Raw genomic sequence first — 26,034 nt, forward strand, 5'->3', positions numbered from 1 at the left:
ACTGTAAGGGGCTCGACCCCGGAGGGTAGTCTTAAGCTCGGGAGCACGATCGGACAGGCCAAGGTAACAAGATTGTATTCGATAGAGAGCTAAGCTCTCGGCTACGTAGCTATCTATATACAATGCTGGTTGCTAGGGTAACAATCGGGCCGGGCAGGTGGAGTAAACGAGGTCGTAGACGAGTATGGGAGGCGAAGGGCGTTTAGCCCGTTACAAGAAGGAAGCCTTATTAATATAGTAAACGCGTTAGCGTGCTAAGTCTTGTACGCGTTAAGAGTACTTTAATTTTAACAGCAAGAAACACACTACATTAAGTGGCTAAAGGATGTGCGATAAGTAAGAGGGCATATAGAGCGTAAGGATCTTGTGTATAAGGCAGTATTCCTTAAAATCCTTATTAAGGTAGCTCTTGTGCCTATCTAAGATTAGCAGCCTATATAACCCCTTTTAACGCGTCTTTGTATGCGCGTTAAAGTGCTTTAACTACTTAAGACTAAGCTAATTATTAGTCTAGCTATTCTCTAAGACTAAAATTTTCTAATTATATAGGATATCTTGCTCTTTGTACTATGCAGAGATGTAGACGTATTTTTTGTAGATAATAAATAGTAGAATAGCATACTTAGTAGCATAGATGCCTTAGATAACTATTACCTACTCCTAGTCCCCTAGCTAGATAAGATTTAGTCTTGTATAACGTTCTAAACTAGTAATAACCTTTATTAAGCTAATAACGCCTATCTAGAAGCTAGTCTTATTAAAGTTGTAGATATTGTAACGGGTCGAGTCCTATTAGACTGCGCACGCAACTACAACGCGCCCACCGCGCCAAAAAGGCTGGCACAAGATATCAGAGCTGCTGATATCGTTGCGTAGTTGATACATAAGATAGCCACCGCTATCTGTACTGTAGCGGGCTACCTAGCCCGTTACAGATATTATCTAGATAGACTCTAAACTAGTTAATTGTATCTTGTACAAGCTTAAACTATAAGCTAATAACCTCTAAGTCTTCCTAAAGGGCTCTCTAATAGTCCTTTGCTTAATTAAAAGCTATCTTAAACTCCTTTGTATAAGTAATAAAGCGCTAAGCCTAGTTTTTACTAATAGGTACCCTACTATAAGCAGCTAGCAATTAATTAGCAATATCTACTACCTTACATAGCTAGGGCGCAAATCCTCGCGCGTTAAGGTTAAGAATATATTATACAATAGTCTATTCCTCTGCTATAGTAAGCTTTTAGACTCTAGGTTGTGTATTAAGTTAATTAGTAATTCTATAAAGCTAATTAGAGAGCTGCTAATATTATATGCTATAGGCTGCTGCAGCACGTTGCAAAGTCTTAAATTAGCTAGTAGTAAAGGCCTAAAGCGTAAGGTTAATCCTGCCTTCTTTGTACGATAAGATAGCGTTACGTTGTAGAGACATAATGTATTCTTTGTCGTGTTCGCAGTGCCAAGAAAAAGTGGCCGCCTCACTGGTTTGGCCGCCTCACTGGTGTAGTACGTTACATTAAAACATCGAGGGATGTATGTATGTATGTATGTATGTATGTATGGATGGATGGATGGATACTGGGATTGATACGATGCCCGTAACTGCATGTAAGTGGCTTTGAAACGAGTCTCGAAACCAAAACCACCTGACAAGGACATGTGAAACCGCGACAGAAACTCAGGTAGACGGTGGTCCGTCGAGCTTAAGTAGCCCGGCTGCAGTCGCTGAAACACGCTGGTGGGGTCGTACTTGTTGGCCACGTCCCGCAGTCTGGCTTTGTTTTCGGGGCCGTAACCGGCAATCACATCTTGCCACGGGCTGGCGTAGTTCATGTACAGGTAATCTGTCGACGTGCCTGCTTCCTTGGCACTTGCCACGCACCGTTTCAGCACCTTTTCTGCAAAGTCGTGCACCGTCTGGTCATGCGTGGCCTTGGTCCACCGGATTGAAACAAGCGACAGCATCAGAGGGCCGTCTTGGGGATCGAGACCTAGCGGGTTCCCCCCGTTCCGTGCCGTCTTTTCGATCATGGGCTCCGTGATGACTTGGAGGGAGAGCGCAGGCGAGATATCAGTAAACTCTGCGATTTTATTGAGCTCCTCGTAGAAAATGTCCTTGGTCCTCGTAGCCTGGTCGAGGTCAAGCTTGGAAGTCCAGGTCCAGAACTGTTGGCGAAGGCCAGGAGCGGCGGCCGTCTCGCCCAGTTCGCTGGTGAGCTGGACAAGGCTCTTGAAGCTCGTGTTGTACTGGACTGCTTCTTCCCTACTAATGGCATTGTACTCGCTCAAGACGGTCGCGTTTTCCACCTTGTCGGCGTGTTCCAGCTCTACAACCGCTATTGGGCCAATCTCGCCTCCAGCCCAGGCGAATGACAGAATCTGGTGCGCCTTTCCGTCTTTGGTTGCGTTCAGCCCAAGGTTGTAGTATGCCTTGAGAAGAGCAGGAAAGGTCCTGCTGGTGTACGTTCGCGTGCCTCCCCACATGATTGGATCTCTGGCGATGGCAACCACGTTGAATTTGGTGACGATACCAAAGTTGTTGCCGCCGCCTCGCAGCGCGAAGAAGAGGTCAGGATATGAGTCCTTGTCGACATTGATCACTTTACCACACGCCGTGACCAATTTATACGAAATGACATTGTCGCATGCTAACCCGTACATGCTCGAGAAGTAAGAGATACCTGGATATGCTTAGCCTGTGGAAATCATTCAATGACTGAAACAGGACGTACCTCCACCGAGAGTCAGGCCTCCGACACCGACACTGGCAGCCTAAAAATAGTCAGCATTGTGTTTCTTTGCCCTGGTCTCACCTCTCTTACTCGGCCGCCAATGATGGCCAGCTTGTCCTGTTCTAGCTTCCTGTACACATCGACCCAAGTCTGACCAGGCTCAAATGTGACACTCTTTTTATCAGCGGATGGAGTGGTTCTGTTCATCCGCTCGAAGCTAACAGTGATGCCGTCTTGCACGTTGGATCCTCCAGGTACTGCTGAGTGTCCACCGCTCTTGACAGCAAATGGACAGCCCATGAGCCTGGAAACCAGAACGAGAACTGAAACATCCCTCCTCTGCTCAGGCTTGAAGATACATCCTGGCGTGATATTTCTCTGCTGGGCAGACCAGTAGGATTGAGTAAACGTCTTGTATGCAGGGCTGGATTCCTTCAAGACCGAGCCATCGCCAAAAGTCTTCTCCAGTATATCGCACTGGAATGTATTAGCGTGGTTCAACACGGTCGTTCAACGTCTAATACGTACTGCGGCGGAACAGGCACTATCCGCCCTCTTCGCGGAATTGGGTATGTTTGAGACGTCAACACCCTCGGCCTGCAAGGCAGCTCTGACATCAAAGTCGGCCGGCTCAAGCGGGTCTTCGGCCAGTCCAACTGCCAGCAAGGCAGCAAGTGAAACGAGGAACTTCATGCTTGCACTGCAAGTACCAGCGTTGTCAGAAAGTTTAAGGCCCCAAATGCGATGTGACAAATACCTGCGGAACGATCCAGGGGAGAGTCCGCAGTGACCGGTAAGACTTTGTGGCGACGTTGGGGATGGCCTGGCGCTAGGGGATCACACTTCATTTATTTCTTCTTGGTCTTTATCCCCGCCCGGGATTAAGTGGTTACACAGGTCAACAAATTGGCCCTCTACATTCCACATGGGCGTCGGAAGTGGGGGAAAATCGATACGTCGAGTCAAACCACAATGTTGATCCGCACGCATCCACTCTCAGGTGGGTAAAGCTGACATGCAGCCACTGCTAAGGAGGTTTATCCGGGTACGCAAAAATAGTCCTATAACTCAGGTCTACTGTAGAGCGTTATTTATCGCAAGTATGGATTTTGACGCACCATGGGCCAGGCTCCTGGATGGGCATGGGCACGACGACTAGTGCGCTGGAGTCCTTACATATTGCCTCGTTTATGCACCACGGTAATTTCTGTCGACCTAGCAGTAGCGAAACAGGCGGTATGTTGCGAGCTGTATTTCCCTTCCATTTCCATTGTTCGTGTGCCCAGCGTGGCTGCGAGTATTTCCTGGAATCTTTCAGCTCTCAGCTCTTGGATGCTCATGGTCCCGGTTTCAATAGTTCCAAGAATACTGGGAAATCGGACCGTACATATACGCGTTCAGGTTGGGGTCCAACAAGTTGATCGGCAGATTGATGTGCGAATTTGCCACGGGATACTCCCGTGGCGCCATCCATATCGCGAGTGGATATGCCGATCAATATGATTATCCCCAGCTCTTTGCTTCCTGCCCATGTACTTAACACTGATGGAGGTAGCATCAGTCTGCTATTCCGTGAATGGCCACCCCACAGAGCTGCAGCTGACCATGTTGAGTAATTCCACCTGCTGCTACAACGCCAGAAAGTCGAGTGAACCAAAATAAGGTTTCTGGAATGAAAGATCTAGAAGCCCTGGTGTATTCGAGGACAATAAGAGGTACATTGTAAGCTGTGCCTGAATAGGCAAGTCTTTCGGACTGGCAAGTGGGGGGCCTACTTCGTGGCGTAGAAACGAGCGTGCCTTTGCAGATCTCCACATGAGATGATCTTGGCGCGCGCCCTTTCTGTGACATTGCACAGCGATCTCCTGCATCTTCGTCAAAACGTTCGAAGCGACAGCCAACCACGTGCCTCAACAACTGCAAGCTTGGCGGCAAGATGCAGAACTTACATTTATGCTATCATTTGCACCTGCATCGCAAAAAGTTCTTGGATACGGGGAATACATGCGTCGAGTTCCTGCCATGCAGTCGACACAATCCGCGGAGCCCCGTGCCTACTCTCCGAAGAAAAAGCTAGCTGATAACAAATTTGAAATGAGAGCTGACTCCTAGCGGTTTTGAGGCTGATAGTATACAGTCCGCGTCATAAATAGTGAGAGGGATTCCCTAATCTTTATCCTCTACCGAGCCGTGTTCATCCCTTGCGAAACGCATCCACCGCGGATAAACCGTGCCACAATCCCTCCCAAAGCCACAAGTTCAAAATCGAGTCATTGTCCAGCTAGCAACGATTATGAGGCTGATTTCTCCTGACAGAGTCACCTGTGAAAATAGTGTCAAATGTACCAGTGTCCAATATGTATCCAGCAATTTCACCAGCGACCAAAGTGGAAAAACTTTCTTTTTCCTCTTCAGATCATTCTCTCCACATAATTTCCTTCGTGTAAAACGCAATAATGACTTCCATCTCAAAAGACCAGTTCTACCAAGCTGCCTATCCCCTCATAGTATTTACTTCGCTCTTCGTGTTTGCGCGCATCGGCATCCAGATATGGAAGCGAAGGGCACTCGAACTACAGGATTACCTCCTCTATGCAGGGTTTGTATTATTCCTTGCCATGTCCATCTGTTACGTTATCGTCGCCCCTGTAATAATCTTAATGGATAAGGTCAACGAGGGGCAAATAGCGCCATGGCCAGACATGATGGCTGATGTTGTTCTTTGCATTCGGATGAGCTTTGTGACGACAGGTTTATTTTGGTTGTCCTTGTGGTCCGTAAAGTTATCTTTGCTGGCACTCTACAAGAAGTTGATGAATGGCCTGCCCGCAGTATACATGCGGCTTTGGTGGGCGGTTTTGACTTTTTGTATCGTTGTAAGTATGCCATTCTACATGCTTTGCTCTGACTAACGCTTAGCAGGGCCTTGTTGGCTGTTTCGTCTCTTATGCCACCTCTTGCCCTGACATTATAGCGACTTTGAGCATGGGAGATTGCCCAAAAAATGAGCGAAGTGTTCGTGGTCAGCTTGCCTGTCTCTACGCTTCTTATGCCGTAGATATCGCATCGGATTTTATGAGTGCGTCCCCAACACGACTATGCAATGATTAAAACTAACAGGAATAGTTATGTTTCTACCGATCCGACTTGTTTGGAACCTCCGAATTGCGCGCGGCCAAAAGATAGCCATTATTGCACTGTTCGCCTCTGGCCTCGTATGCATTGCTTTTGCGACTTTGCGTGTCGTTCAGATAGGCGATACAGCTGGAACTAACAAATTTCCAAGCCCGGCTTGGATCGCTCTTTGGACGATTATCGAGACAAGCGTCGCTCTTTGTATCGGGTGCGGTCCTGCTTTCGCGGTTCTATATCGTAGCACCCAGACACCTCATGTCTCTTCTGACAGACACGGATACTTTCAGCACCCTCGCAATGGCTCTCGCGAAGCCTCCAACAACCTGAATGCGATCAAGATGCGATCTGTAACCGTCAGTACCTCTCGCAAGACACCTTCTAAGCCTAATACATGGTGGGACGACACAAAGAGCAGCCAAGAAGAGCTTGCGGCAGAAAGTAAAAGAATAACAGTTACAACGACATTGGAGCAGGAGTATCGAGGATCTGCGGCGAATGAAGTATGAGGTATGGTGGCGATCAATTTGCTTGGAAATCACTCATAAAGCAAGCAACTTCCGTATATACGATCATAATAATTCAAGTAATACGTTATCTACTCCACAAACAGTGAAATGTGATCTTCAAATAATGTTATGAGGCGAAGCTTTAGCACTGCTTGCTTGCCACTAACATTACGCAATAGCCATCTCTCCAGCGACAGAGCTGTACACTTGTCGGCCTTCGAACCAAGTCTTTAAAACGTTCGCTCCTGCGAATTCTCCCGCACTTAAATCCCTGTCCACGGCGATGAAATTGGCTTTCTTCCCGACCTCGATGCTACCCTGGATATGGCTTCTGCCAACAGCTTCTGCGCCTCCCATGGTAATGATACGGCATAGTAGCTCTCCTGCCGCCTTTTTGTCCGGCTTCGGCATGTTTGGACCTTGGATGCGCTCAACTAGATGAGCAAGAGCATCAAACAAGCTTGGATTCAAGGTCAAAATCCAGTCGGATCCAATGGTGAGTTTGGCTCCTGTCGCTAACATCTCGTTGAACGGCCACTTGAACAGCTTTGGTGTTGTGGCAGCAATCGGAAAGTGCCATATGGCGGGCGACATTTCTGCAGTGAGTCTCGCCGGCGCGAAGCGCGCAATGTCATCTGGAACAATGATTAAGCATTGCGTATTTCAATCCAGTTGGACTGGTTTATTCACCTGGGTGCACTGCGTTGCAATGTGCAAGTTCGTGTTGAGGACCATTGGGATTTCTCTTTCGCAACTCTTCCATGACTTCGAGTGCCCTGCGCACACTTCCCTCCCCAGCTACATGCACCTTGCATGTCATCCCCTTGGCATCATATTGCACGAGGTAATCCAGCAGCTCGTTAAAAGTAAGGTTCAGATGCGTTTCATCAGGCTTGCCGTTCTCGTCCAGATCACTTTGTGTTGAGTTAGGCGGCAGAGGGGCTCCGTCCAGAAAGAGCTTTACAAAGTCACTGTGAACATGCTCACTTTCAAAGGCTTCAGCAACATTCAAAAGCGCGGCTAGTCGCTCCCGAGGCTCCAATGCTGGTCCTTCCGGTGCACAGACTATGTGTGTGCTGATGTCAAGCGGAAGTCGATTCTCCGATTCAAGCTCCTTCACGGCGTGTAGGTATAAGGTGTTTGCCGAAGCTTCTTGCACAGAGGTGATGCCGTAGCGGTGGCACTCTGAAATCGCGAATTCCAGGGCGGTTTTCACGTAGCCGAGAAGGGTTCTAGGCAAGGCAAGGAACACCATTCCGATAGCTCCTTCGATAACCTCGCCAGTCAACTCTCCATCCGGGCGTCGTGGCAAGGAGCCGCCGTGTGGCGCTTGTGAGTCTCTGTTGAGTCCTACCCGTTTAAGCCCTGTGGTGTTGAGCAGAACCCGATGGCATGAAACCTCGCGCACCATCACGGGGACGTCTGGGTATTTTTCGTCTAGGTATTTGCGATCGGGGATGCCGTCAGGAAAGTTTTCTGATGAGTAGAAATTTCCAATGATCCAGTCGCCCATGACATTCGAGTACGCACAAGCACAGCCCGCATGCTCTAGGTCGTGTGCCATGTTGTTACTGGAGCTGTTAAACCCAATGTGTGCCTCTCCCAGACGCTGCATGCTTCCACACGGGAGATGCGTATGGGCATCATGTATACCGGGCATAACGAATTTACTCTTTAGTTGATACTGAATCAACCTCCTCTTCTTGGCGATCGCCTTGATTTCAGCATTTGAACCAACTGCTTCAAACACGCCCTTTGAGTTGACAATGAAAGCCTCCGCCCACGGCTGTGCCTGGTTCATGGTGTAGACTCTGCCATCTATGAAGGCGACTGAATTCTCAGGTCCTTTCGAGGAAAAAAAGTCGGGAGGATTCATTGCTAATTTGTGCATGAAATGGAAACACGGGAGTAAGTAATTGGGTTCAATGGCATACCACCAAGAATGCTGTCAAGAGACAATTTAAATAAGAGTTCCAGTTAGTGCCGGTGTATACGTATACAGCCGCGTGACTTTGTAATTGGAGCTACTCGCTTAGCTCTGATACTGGGATAATGGATAATGGGGTTGTCTGTAAACGGCAATTGTATGAGATTCTTCGGTTTATGATGCCGACGAAGCAACACGTACCAGTGAGCGGCGCACCTCACTATCTATACCTACCACTTCCCTGCTTAGCTCTGATGTCTAGGAGGCCGAAGACAGGGTTCTGTGTAAACGGCACTTGCATGTAACCTTTCGGTATATGATATCGGTCGTGTAACAAGGATAGGCGAGTGACAGACTGCGCTAAATTGACCCTCTCCCGCCCCTTCCCCTCAATCTTCCCCACCTTCTCCGTAAGCTGGTAAAGCTGGACATGGAGAACAAGCGACTTGTACCTACGTGCTGTACTACAAATTGTATGCGCCATACTTGAAGAATTATAGATTCTAGATTCCGGATCCTTCAATCAATTTCCTACATTTACTGTGATTCTGCCGTAAAAGATTCCAGCTGTTAGGTATGTAAAGGCCATGTTCTGGCGTTGATCTTGGATGGATTTGCATTCAGGTAATATTGGCTATTTTTTCCGTTTTCAGCCATGTACCAAAAGCCACCAACCCCTCAAATCACCTAGCGTTGCTAGGACCCCATGCCGGGTTTCGTGGGGCACGGAACTTCGCCCGCGGATGCTCTATGGACAATACCCTCTTGAATCCATCTACTTCCCAAGCTACCCATTCCTCTTTCTGCAAATACTAGTGGAACCTCGCCTCTGATACTCGAGGGGAGCGCCGTAGCCCTCTTCGTACATGCCAAGCCGATAGGGTCACGTGATTCATACACACGCTACATACCGGCAGGCTGGCTTCTGTCAGTGCTTTAGTCTGGTCATAGTATATGTCTATGGGGTCTGGTAATGTCCTCTTGCTTTCTTTAGAACCAAAGTCTAAAATAGTGATATGTAAAGAGACAGCAGGCACCTGGTCTATGCAACCCAACCTCTACCTCTATCCAGGGCTTAGCAACTTCTACCCACCTTTGCGTAAACTTTACCCACCCACCGGCCTACATACAGCCGCCTCGGCCCGTCCCGTCTTCCCGGGTATGTAGCTCACTTCTCCGCAGTTTGTCCATTATGTCGATAAAAGCGCGTAACTAAAAGCATCCAAGACATGTGATTTCCTTCACAACAAAGCATCTAGGCCTTTCACCTTGGCGTAGTATATTTATCTTAGTAACTATTCGTATCTATCAGCATTTAGCTATTAATATCTACTTGCTATACGAGGATGAAGATAGAGAAAGTGTTAAGTGTTCTAATCTGGGACGGTACCTGCACCTCCGGAACGAGGAGAAAGAAAACAACAACCAGTTCCAAATGTAGACATAAAAATATTCAAGTAGGCAAGGATGCTAAACAGTAGACGTTACCAGAGCCACAACTGCATGAAACCCGCCGCAAACAAACCACAATCTTCACATCCACTTCTCACGCCCTCCCTCTCCATCACACGCACTTTCCCCCTTTCAACCCCACAAACACGCAATCAATGCACACCGATACTTCCCAATGTACGCCAACCACCAACTCTCCCTCTACATTTGAAAAGTAAACTCTCACACCACTACCTCTCCCTAAACTAAACCACCCAAAAATGAACAAGCGAATCACCGCCACACCACCATTCCACGCCATCTCCACGCCCCATGCAAAACCCACGCCATCCCTCCTCCAAACCATGCGCGCATATCAAGATCTACTTAAAACCACGTATTCCACACGCTACACCGCATATAGCAGTGCGTATGCGCCTTTCACGAGTGCGACGGCAATGTGCGCGTCATCGCTGCACGAGACGAAGCAAATGGTGGCGAGTTTGCTACGGCAGCAGCAGGAAATCGTGTTGTTCCAGTTGTTTCTGCGGGATCTTGACATGTTTGTTGGGGGGTTGGAGAGGTTGGACAAGGGGGATGTGGGGAATAGTGGTGCGGAGGATGTTGATGTGAATGGGGTTAGTGGTGGTGGTGGTGGGCGTGGTCGTATGCAGGTGAAGGGTATTCATGGCGTTTTGCGATAAAGGTGTCGGGGAGAGATGTGGCGAGGAAATTTAAAGTATGGGATAGCTGCGTGGGAGGCGGAGATGATGAATGTGTTTGACTCGGCAGATGTGTGGGATGTACTTTGAGGGATAACATAGGAGATAATCGCAACATCCTGACTGACAATATACCACGCTTTGTAGCAACAAACATGAAAAAAAGACATTGCCATCGCCATGTAAAACAAAGCCAACATTGAGATAGCCATGTAATTCTTTACTAAACCTACTCATACGGATATCGCTATAAATTAATCTAAACACATACCACCGCTGTTGTACACGTGGATTGACAGATCATGAAACACCAAAACGCCTCGCTGCTACCGAGAGCGAACAACATCGTGACTACCAGAGCGCCGCGTCTTTGTCAAATCGCACCAACTCCTTGCCTGCATCTTCGACGTCTTTCCTTGCCTTCATGCGCATGTAGAAAATCGGACAATCTCTCGATGCACAGATGACCTCGCAGTGAACACTTCCCTGGCAACGCTGACATTGTGTCCAAAGACGAGAGAAGCGGACCTCTAGCTCGCTGACTTTGGTCAGGGTCTTTGTGTACAATTCAGGAATACGAGGTCGACAGTTCTCGCAGACTGCACCTTCCTTTTCATGTGCAGCGGTAAGAGGCTTCTTGCATCCCATGCAGGTCTGCGTCTTCTTCGCAAATTTCATAAGACCACCCATGGTAGGTGCAGCGACGGAAATAGATCGTGTATGTTCACCTGTAAGAAGCGAAGCTGCCTTCTTTTCACCCAAGATAGGTTCGAAGATTCGGCCCAGCGGCTTGGCGAGCTGGTTATCGAGGTAGTAACGCGTATCGATGGGTAAGTTGTTCTCCAGAACATAGATTGGATCCTCAGACTTTTCAAAGTTCTTTGCTCCGGTCGCGGCCCTGACCATGACGTAGGCGACACGGTCACCGAGAGCGGGCGCAGAACCAGCGTCACGCTTCTTCATACGTTCTGCGAGCTCCACGTGAGCCTGCTTGTTGGCATAACCACCCTTGCCGTCTTTGTCTTCCTGCTTCGTGAGGGCTTTGGTAATGACAAGATTGGACATGTCGATCTTGTTCTGCAAAAGGTCTGCAATGGTCTCTTTGACAAACCTGCTTCTCGTTAGTATGGGAACTCGATTTCAGATTCACACAACTTACTCCTGCGCTCCCTCCGGGTCCTGGTCGATCAACAACATGCGCAATGAAGTCTCAATAACGGTTTGAACAAGTCGACAATTGTCTCGACGGACCGTCTCAATACCTTTGGTGTCCATTTTGTCCCATTTGTTCGGGTTCGTCCAGTAAAGACCGGCATATCGCTTCTTGTTGATCAACAGGTAGGGAAAGTAGACCTTTTCAAACTCCAGCTTGATGGGCTTGAGGAATTTGGACGTCACGTAATTCGCCGCTTCCTCGCCCAGTCTCATTGCCTCTGCTAGTTCGGAGGTTCCAAACTTGACCATGACCGAATCCGTGTCACCGTAGATGACTTCTGCGTCATGCGAGTATCCATTGGCAATGTTGTACTTTGCTTCGACTTCAGCTTTGGCCCTCTCAATCATCTGACGACCGAAACTGGTGGTACTACTGGCGATTGCAAGACAGGGAAGCTTTCCGTTGGTGGCACCAGTCAGACCGTAGACGGAGTTGGCGCTGACCTTCAAGGCCAACTGACGACCGTTAAGCACGGCCTTCTTGAAAGGGTCCGTCTCGACCGCCAACTCCTTCTTCGCTCTCTTACGTGCACCCAGCAGTTCCTCCAAAATCTCCGTCAAGAGACCCTTGCGTGTCTTGGCTGTACAAAACATGTCGCCGTTCGGAGTCACAATGTAGTCTTCATCCTTCTTCATCTTGAGCTTCTCCACCGTTTGCTTATCGAGCCATGTTGTGTAACAAAGATTGTGAGCTTGCATGATACTGGGGTACAGTGAAGCGAAATCCAGAGTGGCAACAGGTTCTTTGTAATAACCACGCTTGGGCTCAATGACAGTTGCACCTTCGTACTGATCGCCGTTGTCGCCTTGGTTTGGAAGATCCGGGACAACCAGCTGATGATCAATGGCTTTTCGGAACAGCTGACTGATGAAGCGCACTTGTTGTCCTCTGGCCAGAAGATAGTTGAACGGCACACCTGTAACCCTAGCCATTTCCGTGTAATTGACCAGACACATGAGTTTGTCGAGAAGCCGTTGTGGGAGGTAGGCATCCTTTAAACAGTATACAGCCAGACGTCTTCGCGAGTTGGAGTCACCGTTGAAGAGTTCCGTAATCATGCTGTGGTGTACATCCTCCTTTTGTTCCTTTAGGAAATGAGCGCACACAGAGTTGAGTGTGTAACTTCGAAGTTGATGGTCTCTCTGAATCAGCTGGAGGAGATCAAGTTGTAGCCGACCGTTCGTGTTGGTGGTTTTGGTATCTCGAGCTCCCAACTGTTTGCTGGAGAAGTTGGATGTCTCTACCTTGGACTGCACCGTCTTGAGACGAGACCAGTATGGGAACTTCTGTAGCTTGAGGTGTTTGGCACGGTCTAGCAAATATGGGAAATCGAAGTTGTTGATGTTGTAGCCAATGATGACATCCGGATCGGCCTCTTCGACAAAGTCGCGCCACTTCATCAACATATCGCCCTCATTTTGGAAGGACAGAATTTGTGTCGCAACGATAGGGCTAACGGTGTCCAGACAAAAGACGTTCCTGACAAAAGGTTTATCCTCTCCGTATCTTGTAACGACGTTCGCAATCTGGATCACGGGGTCCACATTCGCCTCAGGGAAAACACCTTTGCGGCCAGCGCACTCGATATCGAAAGAGAGGATGCGGAGGGGCGCGAGCTTTGCCCACTCGCCTTCAGATTGATGGGCAATTAGGTCGCTGTAATGCACCTGTGCCTCAATCTGGCAGTTTGAATGTCGTTCTCGCACGTTGATCATTCTGTACTTGGCGGCAGGGACTTCAACCCAGCACATACCGGCGACCTTGGTATCGATCATGAAGCGCAGTACATAAGCAATGTTGTCGAACGTGAGGATGCCATCCTCTCTGGCCGGCCAAAGTCGTTTATAATTGGCATTGCCCTTTTGTACCATCATCCGCACTCGGTTGATCATCTTGGGGTCGTTGACGGTAATCTTGAGGTATGGGCTCTTCTGATTACCCTGGAAGCGCAGGATATTTTCCCTCATGCACATTTGCACTGAGGCTATGACTGCCGCATGCTGGTTGAAGCTCTTTTGGCACTCGCTCTCGAGGAAGATCTTGTAGGGCTCGCAGTCTTCCTTGTGGAAGTTGATGGGCGCGGCGACGTAGAAGTAGTGTTGAAAGCCGGTGACGTGGAGGAGAACGGAATGGCCAGTCTGCAATGCACTCATTAGCATGTCTTCACATCTGCACCTGGCGACTTCTCACCTCGGTCACACCAAACAGTTTGACTGTCGCCTTGCCCCCATTCAGCACACCCTCTTCGGCCTCGATCTGCTGAAACACCAGGTTATGGGTCATTTCATTGAAGTCTTCGGGCAACGGTGGCCGCCGCCATTGCTGGTCGCTCTCCGAGTTGTCTTTTTTCAGCGTTTCCATGTCCCGTGTCATTTGCTCCAACGTCTCCTCGAACTGGCTGGGGCCTGCCTGGCTTGAATTGAAAGAGTCATTGGCAGTCCTCGCCGGCGGCCTGCTCCTGTCTTTTCCATCCTTGACCTTCAACTTCTTTGCGGAGCGGGGCGACGTCTGCACATTGGTGCGCGTGGTGGACGTCTCGGCGAGGGCGCGTTTCGCCGGCGCTCTTGCTACTGTGCCAGGCATGTTGATTCTATCGCCAGTGTATACAGCACCTGGAAGCGAGGTATACGGCGATTGAGGGATGGAGAGTGTTTGTTGTTGGGTGGTGGAGCAGTTGGAGAAAGTGCCTAGGGAGAACGCGAAACCGTGTACGCGCGAGCGCGTCATCCCTGCTAATTGATTGACGCCACGCTAGTGCTAGCCGTCGCCTCCACCCTGTGCACGTGATAGACTGCCTCTGGCTCTTCCCACATTGTTCGGCCTCATCGAATAGGTGACGATACGAATTCTGTACGGTATGATCTACTGGTAGTGTCTGTATTGGTGATCAAGAATCAGTCATTTTATCGCCCTTTCTCTCATGCGTAAAGCACTCGATACTGGTCTATACTGGTCTTTAGTTTGTAACCCCCAATGCTACCAATTATCCGCGAACGCCACAGAATTGACATAGAAATTATTAACATCAAGAGGCACTCCACAGCGAACAGGACATCCTTCTCGAGTACTATTTACGAACTCACAGTAGAAAGTAGAATTACAATCTCATCATCTTCAACTTTGCTGCCGCCATGCCATGCAACTTGTAAGAATGCAACCAACGAATGTCAGAGCACTATCGCAACTTATCCTTGAAGCGCTTCCATATTGCTAGGCTCGTGGGTTTCCTTCTCTCATGCTGCTGTGCTGCAGAACTTTCGCCTTCTGTTGAGAGCACCTCCGCCTCTGCTCCTCCACCACTGATACTGGGCAGCTTGTCGACAAGTGCGGCCAACTCTATATACCTCTTGTTCGACGGCCCGAGGACACTGCTAAGCCCAGAAAGGGCCCTTGAGTACATGGATTGTGCTTCGGAAATCTTCCCTTGGCGCTCGTAGAGATGGCTTAGGTTCTGTAAGGTATCGAGTGCTGGTAGGTGTTGCTCAACACCATCCCTGCCAAATGCCTCCTCGTATCCTTGCAGCGCCCGCTCTAACATTCGCTTTGCTTCGCCCCACATGCCCCCCTGCTGGTAGAGGGTGCCTAGATTGTTAACTGTCCGTAGTGTTAACAAGTGTTTGGGCCCAAGCGCCTCTTCGCATCCTTGCAGCGCTCGCTCGTACATCTCCTTTGCCATATCTGGCTTGCTCTGGCCTGCGTAGAGAAGACCTAGGTTGTTGATTGTCTGTAGTGTCAACATGTCTTGAGGCCCAAGTGTTTTCTCATATCCCTCTAGCGCTCTCTTATACATCTGCTCTGCCATATCTGGCCTGCTTTGACCTGCGTAGAGGCTGCCTAGGTTGTTGACTGTTTGTAGTGTTGATGTGTACCCAGGCCCAAGTGCCTCCTCATATCCTTGCAGCGCCCGCTCTAACATCTGCTCCGCCTCATCTAGCTGACCTAGACTAAGGTAAAGGGTGCCTAGGTTGTTGACCGTCTGTAGTGTCGATGTGTGGCTAGGTCCAAGTACCGCCTCATACACTTGCAGCGCTCGTCGGTACATCTGCTCGGCTTCCTCCCACTTGCCTCGATCTGTGAAGAGACGGCCTATGCAATTCATAGCATAAGCCAGTATCTCTTGTTCTTCACCCCTGTCAGAGCTCACGGGGCTATCTTTGGGCGAGATAAGCCACCACTCTGCCTTGCTCTCAACTACGTGCCTGAAGCAGATTTGCGCATGTGGAAGAAGTCGCTGTTCTAGGGCAAATGGGTTTCCGATAGAGTGGTCTGGCACAGCACAGCCAACAACAATTGTCGCCAGTCTCTTCAGCTCATCTGTAAGGTGCCCGCCTAGTGCGCAATACACCCATCGATGCACCACCGGATGTATTGCATAGCTTCGCGTCTTTGGAACCTCTTCCACTAACGAGTAGTTAGATAGTTGTTGTATCGCCCTACTGAAATCGATTCCTCTTCTTGCAATGTACCCGATATATCCCGATAGCAAATTCGCAGCTACGGTAGACTTCGCACACGCCTCAGCGAATAAGCCATGCCATAGGTCTTTGTTGTCGAGGAATGACCATAGAAGCAGCAAGTTAGCCGTATTCTTGTTTCTTTCACATATTGCGTGGTAAGAGGCGACCCACGCCCTCCACAAATTGCGATTAGCGTAGTCGAGGGATGGCGTCATATCAATGAAGGGGTCTCGTCCCATCAGCTCACTCCATTGCTGTTCATAGAGTTCCAGGTATTGCGTCAGCTCTATTCCGGTGCCTTGCAGGTATGCGCCTGCCTGCGCAATCGCGAGTGGCAGGCCATCTAGTTTTCCAAGTAGATGGTCAATCTCAGCCGTACCTATGGTGTGTTTTGTTAGCTTCTTGAGCTGCAGCTATATGCCAGCCACTTTCAGCTTACCGTGCTTCATCTGACACCAGCTCTCGAATATATCCCGTCCCTGCTCCGTAGAGACTCGACCCAATAGCTGTGACTCTCCCACCTGCGTCAACTGTGCCAATTGTGTTGTCACCAGCACAGATCCATGGTCTGCGTCAGGTAGGTAACGCCGTATATCGTACGCCGGACGACCATTCTGTAGAGACCCGAGTTGCGGTCCGATATTGTCGAAAATGAGCAGCCACGCCGTGTTGTTAGGCAGTGCAAGCCAAGTCATGACATCTTTTATTACTGTGTCAATATCAGGGGATTTGTCTGCGGCATACCTCCTGCTTGCCTCAGCAATATGGCCCGGGGGAATCTGGCTCGCGCAGTTCGCAATACTGTCCTTGAGAAAATAGTCGTTTCCCGCATTTAACCAGAAGACTGAGCTGAACCGGTGATGGTGCCGTCGCGCGAACTCGGCCGCCAGCTGCGTCTTGCCTATCCCACCGAGGCCACACAGGATATGGATCTTTTGGCGCTGATTGTGCTTTGATCGCGGCAGGAACACACTTTCAAGCTGCGCCATCTCCGCCGGCCTGTCCACAAAATGAAGCCCTTGCGGGGCACCCTCAAGGCTGAAGACGGTTCGGTATTCGCTAAAGGCTGCATGCACATTAGCCACAAATCTTCGAATGTAGAGACGTCTACGGGACTACTGACCTTCTCGGTTGGTGATGCTGCCCATGCACTCGCGAACTTCAAACTCTACCTTCGAGGACTTGATATATTGCCGCGTAACCGCTGCCACCTCCCGGATGTTCTCCGTCTCCTCGAGGCCAACATCCTCCAGCCCTCGCGGCACATTGAAACGATAGTATCGTACCGTACTGTTTCGCAGTCTATGCTCTTTCCGGAACAGCTCTGCAATTCGCTCAGTCTCTACAGCCATTCTAGCCAACATCTGGCCGATGCGCATATCTTCATCCTTGAATGACCCAAGCGACGGCACCCCCGTTCCGATCGAGACCAGGCGGTTATATTCGGAATTTGGTAGTTCAGACCCCCATACCAGATGCGCCTGCTCCCATACTTGTTGCACGGGGTTGTTCACGCTCATCGGCGCATCTACAAACACCTCATCAAACCGTTCCACTGAAACTGGGTCGAAGGAAGCCGTCACTGCCAAAGTAGCTAGGCATGCTTCCCAAATTGTCACGCCTTTGAACAGATCATCATTTTCGCGCGGCATGGGGTAGCTCGGGAGGCAGATTGTTCCAGACGCGTCTTTGCTCGCTGCACACACGAAGCTGCAGCTGTTAGCGTACAGTTTGCTGAATATGAAGCCCGACATACACTTTGCAAGCCGTGCTGTGCTCATCTCTGAGGGGCGCGTCCTCTGGCAAACCCTGCTGCTTTATAACATCTTTTATTGCCAGTTCTACTTCTTTTGCGTCGAACCGTCCCTGCACCGGACTCTTGAACAAACCCCGGCGACGTGGCTTTTGGAAAATGAGGTAAAAGAATGTCATGTATGTCTTCATGCAATCAGGTACGCTCATCTTTAGCCGGCCCAGCATGATGGCGATTAGCCTATGAGGTTAGCAACCTATAGAGTGTCTATAGATCCTCACTTACCCGCCTGTGCCCGTCCCCCCGATCATGTTAAACCATTCGTACGGCTCTGGCGGCGCATCTGGGTCGACGGCGTCCATGAGTTGCTCGAGGATGATCAATGCAGACAGGCCGCGCACACCACCGTTATCGATCGAGAGCAGGTGAAGCCCGGTATCCTGTGTGACTGACTTGTGACTTTCTGCAACCGAAGAGGGGATACTAGCCCAGGAAGCATGTTTATCAAATGGATTGGATATATTTTGTTCATTGAGGGAATCTGCATCCTCGATACCCTTGGCCAAGTCGAGGGAGTTTGGATCATCCATATTCTCTGCCAACTTGATCCAATTTTGCGTCCTTTCGAAATCAGAAAACGGATCACTGTGGGTTTGTTCCAGAACCTGGTTCAAAACATTCTCAGTAAATTCCGCATCTGGGTGATTCGATACGTGAAGATAAGCCGACGGCCACGATCGGTTTTGAATGGAGGAGACAGAACTTAATGTTTGCCAGGATCCATTGGGCTTTATGGGATTGGGATCAGGCAGTATCCTCAAGGAGAATTTATGCATACAGCCTCCAATATGCTCTAGGAACGACTTGACTCCGCCTTCGAATTGTGGGTCGTCTTTCTTTCGCATATTCCAATCGTTCTCGAATGTTGAGCAGACTGGGCATCTATCCAGCAACGGAACCGTATAACGACGACAAATACTAGTAAAGTCGTCCAGAGATTTGTTTGCTATATCCTTGGAGTGGGTGGCATTGACATGGTCCTTGAACGCAGCTTCTTCGTTTGGCTTCGCAGAAAATTGGCAGAATAGACAGGTCCATCCGTCGAACTCTTTATGTTTTCCTGAGAGAACATGTTCTTTCCAGCTCTCAAAAGTATTGAAAAGAGGAGAACCTTGGTTACAGTCCGGCAAGTAGCATGTGTAAGGCTGAAGATCTTCCGAGACATGTTTCCTGTGTGGTCAGTGATTTCATTCATAGCGATGCAATTGAAGAGCTTACTTCCACTGACGCATATCTTCAGCTTCAGTACTGAATGGTATCAGACAATAAGGACATCTCGATTTCTCTCTTGGAGGCTTGGGGTAATCCACCCGAAGAGCAATGGTGGTCGCTGCAACACCTGGAGCGCTAACAGGGGGTTTGACCTTGGCCGCATTTTCAAGCGATGAACTTTGGTTGAAGTCCGATGCTTGGTTAGTGGTGCCGGTAGATTGTGGAAGTGAAGGCGCTTTCGCATTGTCATGCAAAAAAGCATTTGTTGATTGTTCCAGCTGTCTTCTGCTCTCCAAGGCGGATTCAGAGGGTTGCGCGCGATGTGGTTGGGGCTGGTCTTGTACATTCCGGGCCGGTTGTTGCGCTCTTGCGGGTCGCAGCTGTTCCTGGCGATTCTTGTGGAATATAAAGCGGTGAGTTCGCTTCATGTTAGCAAGAATGAGCACTTCCTGCTCAGGACGTACAGATGTGCTTTTGTCCTGCAAACTATCCAGTACAGAATTGACATTGAGTTCATCGAGTCTGGGTAATGCAAAAGGCTGATTTTCTGAACCGTGACCTTGGTCTGATAAGACATGTTGGCGTATAGAGGCTTCGGCAACTCTCAAGACGAACCTGAGATGATCTGAGAGCTTGGAGTATTGATGTTTTTGTCTCTCGAATGTTCGGTCTGCTCTTCTCAGTCGAGAAGCCATACTGGCCCTTCGGATCGCAGCCTCGAGTTGAATCAAACTTGTTAGTAATTTTTCAATAGTATCTTTTGCTTCTTCCAGTGTTATTTCATCCCCAAGTTCAGCACCTTCTTCATCGGCATCTTTGGGATTTTCACCCTGTTGACGGTCGGACAATGCGATGTCTGCATCTTTCGTCTTTGCCAACTCCACACACATTCTTGTCCAAGCAGCAAGAGTGCTGAGGACACCCATCACCACTTTCTGCGCAGGAACATCGCGTTGCAAGCGCTTGTCGAGACAATTGAGATCATCTGCGGATGCTCCGACTCCAGAAACCCAAAGATTGAAATCACTGAACCGAGTTTCTGCCCAGTGGTCGTCGGCCAGAATCGCGTAGCTGGTACATTCCCTGAGACTTTGCCGGCACAACTCCGTTGTCGCGCGTATGGGAAAGGGGCTGCTGTCAACCAAACCGGTAGGGTCTGCCATCTGGGGTAGTGAAGGCTATAGGGATTGTGTGGGCAAAGCTTAAACATCCCACCATCAAGAGGGCGTTTGTCCCACCACTAAGCAGGATCCTGCATTAGCGTCATGTGATCTAAGCTATATAGCGTTAGTACGGTAGTTACATGAATAGGTGCTTATCTTTTATTCTTAGAAGGGTCAAAATAAACAGCTGCTGGTTAGTGAACTAGCATGGAGCCTGCTATAGCTACTGATATTGATGGTCCCATATACATGTGTATTCAAGTGACTACTGAAATATTAATGAGAGTGGCGATAGGCAGCCGCTGTTGTAGTAGCGAGCAGCTGTGGTGGTGTGACTCCTTATATGCTTAATTCACATCACATCAAGAATCCTAGTACTCGAAGACCTCTAGTCAACCCATCCAAGGGTGAGCTAAAAATCTTTTGCTCTCCGTTTGCTCTCCCTCCTTTCCTTCCTAAATTTACCTGTTACAGCCTTGCTGTATAGAAAGACTCGTAGAGTATTCGTACCACAAGCTATTTGATGCGGTCAATCAATGTAAGAAGAGATTAGGCATCATCAGCATTTGATAAGGCCGAAAAGCTGAGAAGAGCCAGAGCTGATGTGTTTGGAGTTGATGTTTCAGAGATCAGCTCGAAGGATTCGGCCATCTGCCGCACGCGCGGTGGTTAGCCGCTCAGCTTTAATAGCTCATCTAGGCACAAACCCATGCGGGATGGCAGTGCTTGCCATCCCACTTACCATCTCCCTCCACATAAGCCATGGATCCTGATTACACCGAGGACGACTGGACTCTAGTTGAGGGTATCGCGAATGTTGCAGGCGAATTGGGGAATAAAGCGCAGCAATCTACCGCTCATCCCAGTGGCCTACGGAAGGCTGCAGCTGCCGCGTTTATGGCTTATTCGTTGTTTCGATACGGTGATTGTTTCAAAGCCCAGAGTTTTGAAGAAAATTCAAGCGTCTTATGCGAGTTGAATACTGTGGTATCTCCAAGCGATGTTCGTATTCACCATTTCAGTGAACTGAATCTGACAAGGCTGACACCTTGGGTTATAGGGAACACAAGCGACCACTAAGAGTGCAACTTCAATCTTGAAAAAATTATCAGGACGCTTGATTCCAAACCCAGAGTCAGATTCGAGTAAAATGATCATGGAAAAAGTCACCGAAAACCTGTCTCGCCGCCATGCCTCGTTTGAAGAGGCTGCTTCATTGAGCGGATATTCCCGAAACTGCCGGGCCTCGAGCGAGTTGGAAGAGTACTCTGGTTCCACCACCAAGGCTTTATATGACGTATTTTACGCTAGCGCCTATCTACCGTGTACTTGCTCGGAAGAAAGCAGTCCTAGATGTCTCTCAACCGATCATGTTTGCTCATTACGACTGGATGGATATCCGCATGTTCCAGGTGACGTCAACTATCACTTTTTCGACTCAGTCATCGCAGAAAGAGATGACGAAAGCCACCAGCTGACATCCGTACGCTTTTATCTTCCCAGGTAACTTGATGTATTCGAAAGTTTGCTGGTTGTGGCTGAAGCATGATATAGATATTTTAAAGATACTCGGATCCGCATAAACTCACCTACGGACCAAGCCAACGAGAATGACGAGCCACCAGCGCACACAGCATCGTCCAAAGTGCTCGATGATTTCTGTAAAGTCCTGTCAAAGAAGATTAGCTGCTTCACTTTCCATATAACCAAACATATCGAAACTAGCCAATTCCACTGTAGACGCGATATGCGGTATTCAGACACCTTCCCGCCCAAAGGCCCACCAATGGCTCTTGCTACAGCGTTAGACGAAAACATGATCTCGCCGAAACACAAAGTCTTCCTGGCATTCGCCTTGTCTAAAGCTTTCTGGCAGTATTACGAATCAGATTGGATGAAGGTGGAATGGAGTTCTGACACCGTACAACTCCTGCAGACAGCAAGCCTTGACTCGAAGGCACCTTTCCTTCGGGTCATACCTGCGCATTTGAGAGGTGAGACCTTTAGTGAGCATGAGTCAGAGACAATGTCAGGTCAGAGCACTCACCTCCACCCATATCCCTACATCTTTAACCTTGGCCTTCTCTTGTTTCAGCTCGGCTCAGCGGACTGCAGAGAAATACAAATCAGTGCGGATGCAGAAAACTTGTCAGGTATTGAGAAGAACAACAGACTTCTCCTCTACTGCTGCAAAGAGATTGTTTCTGGACAAGATTGGCCTACATTAGCAATTCCGGCTCAACACAAGACAAAATTTCAGCGCGCTGTCAAGACATGTTTTCCGATCGATTCACCATCTTTCAAAGATCTATTTGAAAATTCTCCGGATGTCTCAGCAAGACGACTGATCCTCAAGAATCATGTCGTCGACCCCTTGCTCGAACTTTATCAAGACATGGCCGATATAGAAGAAGCAGAGATCTGGCTTCAACGTTCGACGCGAGTGGGGAAGTCTACTGTGTTACAGACAGGCACGGGTAGCAATAAAACGCTCAAGACTCAAAGGTAAAAATTAAGAAATGATTATGATTCTCAAGTTGACATAATCACAGCGACCTGGCATCAGATTGGCTCAACAGCATGTCGAGTTCCTGGTTGCATACACATGTCACTGAAAAGCTCGAACGCATGAAAAGGCCAAAGATTGCGATTATCGACACGGGGTTCGACGACGAAACCATCGTTACACATTGGAGAGATCGCAAGCTTCAAAAACGGCTCAATATGCTACCAAAAGGAAAAGCAGAGTGTAACTGGAAGGACTTCTGGCAACCCAAGACAATTCCACTTGATATTGATGGACATGGAACAGCTATGCTCTCCATCGTCCATCGCGTTGCGCCTTTTGCAGATATCTGTGTCGCACGCATAGCAGGAGGCGACGAAGATCTGAAGCAGGATGCAATCAAAACCAGCCAGAATCTTGCCAAGGTATGTTCAAACTCGAGGATAGATAATGAACTTGGTGTTGATACGACAACCGTAGGCTATTAGATGGGCTGTTGAAGAACAAGATGCAGACATTGTGTCTCTCTCCCTCGGCTGGGAACAAGAACCGTGTCATGAGGAAGAACGCATCGTCAGTAATGCCATCAGCAGTGCGCTCGCAAAGCGAAACAGGAACGTTTTGATCTTTGCTGCGGCATCGAACTTGGGTGGTGGCATGACAGAGCTGTTCCCAGCATATCTCCCAGAAGTCATTTCCGTCCGAGCCGTAAACACAGAGGGACAGAACCCAGGCTTCAACCCCTCGCTTCCCAAGGGTGCAGTAAAAGTATTCGGCACGCTGGGAGTCGAGGTACCAGCCCGGCAACGACATGGCTCGGGATACATCAACCACAACGGAACTTCGGTTGCGACTGCGATCATGGCAGGAATCGCTGCAATCATCATTGGGTACATCAACATCAACATGGACAACACGGAGAAGCGCAAATCCTGGCTTAACATCAGGACGCCCGAGGGCTTTCAAAGGCTGCTGCACCAGCTTTCCACGGAATCGCAGCCGCGCCAGCTATTCATGACTCTCAAACACCATTCAGAATTCAAGCACCAGTCTATCTTGGAAGCTGCATTGACGAGCGCTTCAAATCCGAAGCCAATGTAGCTTTTAAATTCTTGAGCGCTACTAGAGTATTTGTAATAATACTAATGATACCAATTCTTCAATGAGGGTTGTACGAAATCACTTCTTTGCTAATAGACATGCAACCCCATCAACCGCTTTACTCTCTTCGAATTGTGCAAGATACGGTCTGTATGTATTAAGAATGCACCTTCAGTGCCTGGATAGTTTTCACCCAAATAGTGCTAGCTCTATAGCGTATATAGCTGCTCCTGCGCAGAGCTTCAATACAACACATCGTCTTCAGACTTTCTCACAAATCTGCCCTGAAGATGCGGAAACTGCAACCAACCCCCCGTATCACTCTTTCAAGACAGCAATCTTCCAATCTTCTTCTTCATCCTCCAGCTCCATGTAGTCCAGCTCCCAATACTGCTCCTGGGCAAACTCATCCACATCATGCGGCGCGACCTCAGCAAACTCGCCTTCCAACTCGTCTGCTTCGTCTCCTCTATTCATGAATCCGGCTTCGCCAGGGTCATAGGACTCTGTTGCCAGATTGTTTTTGCGCCTGATGGACCACTTGTTTCTGACGCGGTGCAATCTATATGCGAGAATGACATCACCTAGGACAGTCCATGTGTCTGCAAGGTAGATGAGTGGTCAGTAAATCTTTCCAGTCGATACTCGGTTGTACAGCTATTTACCTGACTGTTCGCCTCCAGTTGCGCCCTCTATGGTGCCCTCGATGACAGCGCCTTCGGCGACATGGCCACCCCCCTTGATGGATGCATTGTGTTCGCTCGCTCGCTGCTTTGAATACTTGAGCCCCTTTGCAATCTTCAAGCCGGTAACTATGTAAACCTAGAGCAAAGTATGTATCAATCAGTCTCTATGCTTTTCCTCGGATCAATCAGATTTTGCACCGCATACATCACCACTCTTTAGCGCATTTCGAAACTCCTCGTCTTTCTCCCAGAACCGCTTTACATCCGCGACTGATGGGTTTCTCTGCAAGTACCGCGCCAGGATCTTTTGGAACCCGTACACTGTCTTGTCGGAGCTGTTGCTTTTGCCCTCGACCTGCGCCGAGAAGATGCTGTGCAGTTTTGCGGCAAAGCCTATGTTTCCAGAAGCATGGTGGCCTTGCTCCGTTGAGCCCTCGCCGAACCCTGCGCCTGATATGGTTTCGGGTAAAGGATCGAGAAACGTGATAGGATCTTGCGGGCGTGTCATGTCTGTAATGACGTTCCCGATTTGGATTGGCCCATTGAGACGGTACTCGAGGCCTGGTGCTCGGAGGTAGAATTTTCGTTCTTTGCTCGATGCTGACATGCTGGCTTTGATCCAGATAGCTGGATACCAAGGGGAGATTTGGTAATGATGGTTTCGGGGCTAAGCATCTGTTGTATTTGAAGATGCGGGGTCAACCTAGCAGCCATGGGCTCAGCCTCGCACTCAGCTGAGAAGGCTGCATGTCAAGCGGCACGAATGATAGGTCGACGCAAAGCTACCAAAAACCTGTTATCTCGTAGATGTGATGGGTTCTCAAATTGCAGTATGATGCAGATGCAAGTACTGTGTTTTCAGATGTGCAAGGTGCGATATTGACCATGGATGAAGTAAAAGGTAAAGAGTGACATGATTCACGATAGCTGGAGAAACTTCGTCTCATGTCGCGCGGCAGCTGCGGAGTAATCAGACTTGCCATAAATAGTCAAAATAAGATATAAACTTATCCCGATCTCTGCATAAACCTGCACTACTCTAACGCTTTATGGAACCCAGAACAGGTAGAGGCAGGGTCTGAGTCTCATGGAGGTAACCCTACCCATCTGCCAGCCTAGGCTGATTTTCAACCTCTATGTTGTAAGCATTCGTCGTGTGAAGTTTCCGTGTACAAGGCTCTTTGATTTAGTTTTGAGAAAGAATTAACGGCGTGCCGAAGGCGCAAAAACCACGTTATGTTCCTCGGCAGCATCCACAGTACGATGACGTATGGCGTGGCCCGTGGCTAGATAGACACTTAAGGAGACCCAATGCTGCGATATAGTGAACCCATACCCGTCTTATATCCCTCGGTGTGCTATGCGGTTTTGTTGTACCACATGTGTAATAGCTTGGGAGAAGATTAGTTGCTATTGGGAGTTAGCTGGAG

General features: G+C 49.0%; 8 protein-coding genes across 8 annotated transcripts; 3 read left to right on the plus strand and 5 right to left on the minus strand.

The window, feature by feature from the left end:
* Positions 1–397: 397 nt before the first annotated feature.
* Positions 398–3,422, minus strand: SETTUDRAFT_25780 (uncharacterized protein; the record flags this gene model as incomplete). Its single annotated transcript, XM_008023665.1, has 5 exons — positions 398–415; positions 1,732–2,678; positions 2,730–2,769; positions 2,820–3,206; positions 3,258–3,422. 5 exons carry the CDS (start codon positions 3,420–3,422, stop codon positions 398–400), a joined length of 1,557 nt encoding a protein of 518 aa, XP_008021856.1.
* A 1,763-nt stretch (positions 3,423–5,185) lies between these two features.
* SETTUDRAFT_103304 (uncharacterized protein) lies at positions 5,186–6,370 on the plus strand (the record flags this gene model as incomplete). Its single annotated transcript, XM_008024148.1, has 3 exons — positions 5,186–5,605; positions 5,652–5,808; positions 5,856–6,370. The coding sequence occupies 3 exons, from the start codon at positions 5,186–5,188 to the stop codon at positions 6,368–6,370; spliced, it is 1,092 nt and encodes a 363-aa protein (XP_008022339.1).
* Positions 6,371–6,538: 168 nt separating this feature from the next.
* SETTUDRAFT_37154 (uncharacterized protein) lies at positions 6,539–8,246 on the minus strand (the record flags this gene model as incomplete). The annotated part of the gene is made up of 2 exons (XM_008023726.1): positions 6,539–7,005; positions 7,061–8,246. The coding sequence occupies 2 exons, from the start codon at positions 8,244–8,246 to the stop codon at positions 6,539–6,541; spliced, it is 1,653 nt and encodes a 550-aa protein (XP_008021917.1).
* Positions 8,247–10,009: 1,763 nt separating this feature from the next.
* SETTUDRAFT_37155 (uncharacterized protein) lies at positions 10,010–10,432 on the plus strand (the record flags this gene model as incomplete). Its single annotated transcript, XM_008023727.1, has 1 exon — positions 10,010–10,432. The coding sequence occupies one exon, from the start codon at positions 10,010–10,012 to the stop codon at positions 10,430–10,432; it is 423 nt and encodes a 140-aa protein (XP_008021918.1).
* Positions 10,433–10,693: 261 nt separating this feature from the next.
* Positions 10,694–14,249, minus strand: SETTUDRAFT_175540 (uncharacterized protein; the record flags this gene model as incomplete). Its single annotated transcript, XM_008024149.1, has 3 exons — positions 10,694–11,561; positions 11,610–13,804; positions 13,857–14,249. The coding sequence occupies 3 exons, from the start codon at positions 14,247–14,249 to the stop codon at positions 10,802–10,804; spliced, it is 3,348 nt and encodes a 1,115-aa protein (XP_008022340.1). The 3' UTR covers positions 10,694–10,801.
* A 592-nt stretch (positions 14,250–14,841) lies between these two features.
* On the minus strand, positions 14,842–18,466 carry SETTUDRAFT_146424 (uncharacterized protein; the record flags this gene model as incomplete). The annotated part of the gene is made up of 5 exons (XM_008024150.1): positions 14,842–16,502; positions 16,563–17,189; positions 17,247–17,833; positions 17,880–18,116; positions 18,162–18,466. The coding sequence occupies 5 exons, from the start codon at positions 18,464–18,466 to the stop codon at positions 14,842–14,844; spliced, it is 3,417 nt and encodes a 1,138-aa protein (XP_008022341.1).
* A 3,631-nt stretch (positions 18,467–22,097) lies between these two features.
* On the plus strand, positions 22,098–23,918 carry SETTUDRAFT_25785 (uncharacterized protein; the record flags this gene model as incomplete). The annotated part of the gene is made up of 3 exons (XM_008023666.1): positions 22,098–22,816; positions 22,864–23,242; positions 23,298–23,918. 3 exons carry the CDS (start codon positions 22,098–22,100, stop codon positions 23,916–23,918), a joined length of 1,719 nt encoding a protein of 572 aa, XP_008021857.1.
* Positions 23,919–24,062: 144 nt separating this feature from the next.
* On the minus strand, positions 24,063–25,230 carry SETTUDRAFT_167344 (uncharacterized protein). The gene is made up of 3 exons (XM_008024151.1): positions 24,810–25,230; positions 24,584–24,740; positions 24,063–24,520 (listed from the first exon to the last, which is right to left on the minus strand). Exons 1-3 carry the CDS (start codon positions 25,209–25,211, stop codon positions 24,237–24,239), a joined length of 843 nt encoding a protein of 280 aa, XP_008022342.1. The 5' UTR covers positions 25,212–25,230; the 3' UTR covers positions 24,063–24,236.
* Between the last annotated feature and the right edge of the window lie 804 nt (positions 25,231–26,034).

This window comes from Exserohilum turcica, assembly GCF_000359705.1.
Source record: "Exserohilum turcica Et28A unplaced genomic scaffold SETTUscaffold_11, whole genome shotgun sequence".
Classification (NCBI taxonomy): Eukaryota; Fungi; Ascomycota; class Dothideomycetes; order Pleosporales; family Pleosporaceae; genus Exserohilum; species Exserohilum turcicum.

Excerpts from the sequence above, each read along its gene's own strand:
- SETTUDRAFT_167344 (XM_008024151.1), bottom strand. The coding sequence starts at position 25,211 with ATGTCAGCATCGAGCAAAGAACGAAAATTCTACCTCCGAGCACCAGGC. Across the intron at positions 24,741-24,809 it reads ATGCGCTAAAGAGTGGTGAT|GTTTACATAGTTACCGGCTT; the intron begins GTATGCGGTGCA and ends ACTTTGCTCTAG. Across the intron at positions 24,521-24,583 it reads AACTGGAGGCGAACAGTCAG|ACACATGGACTGTCCTAGGT; the intron begins GTAAATAGCTGT and ends TCTACCTTGCAG.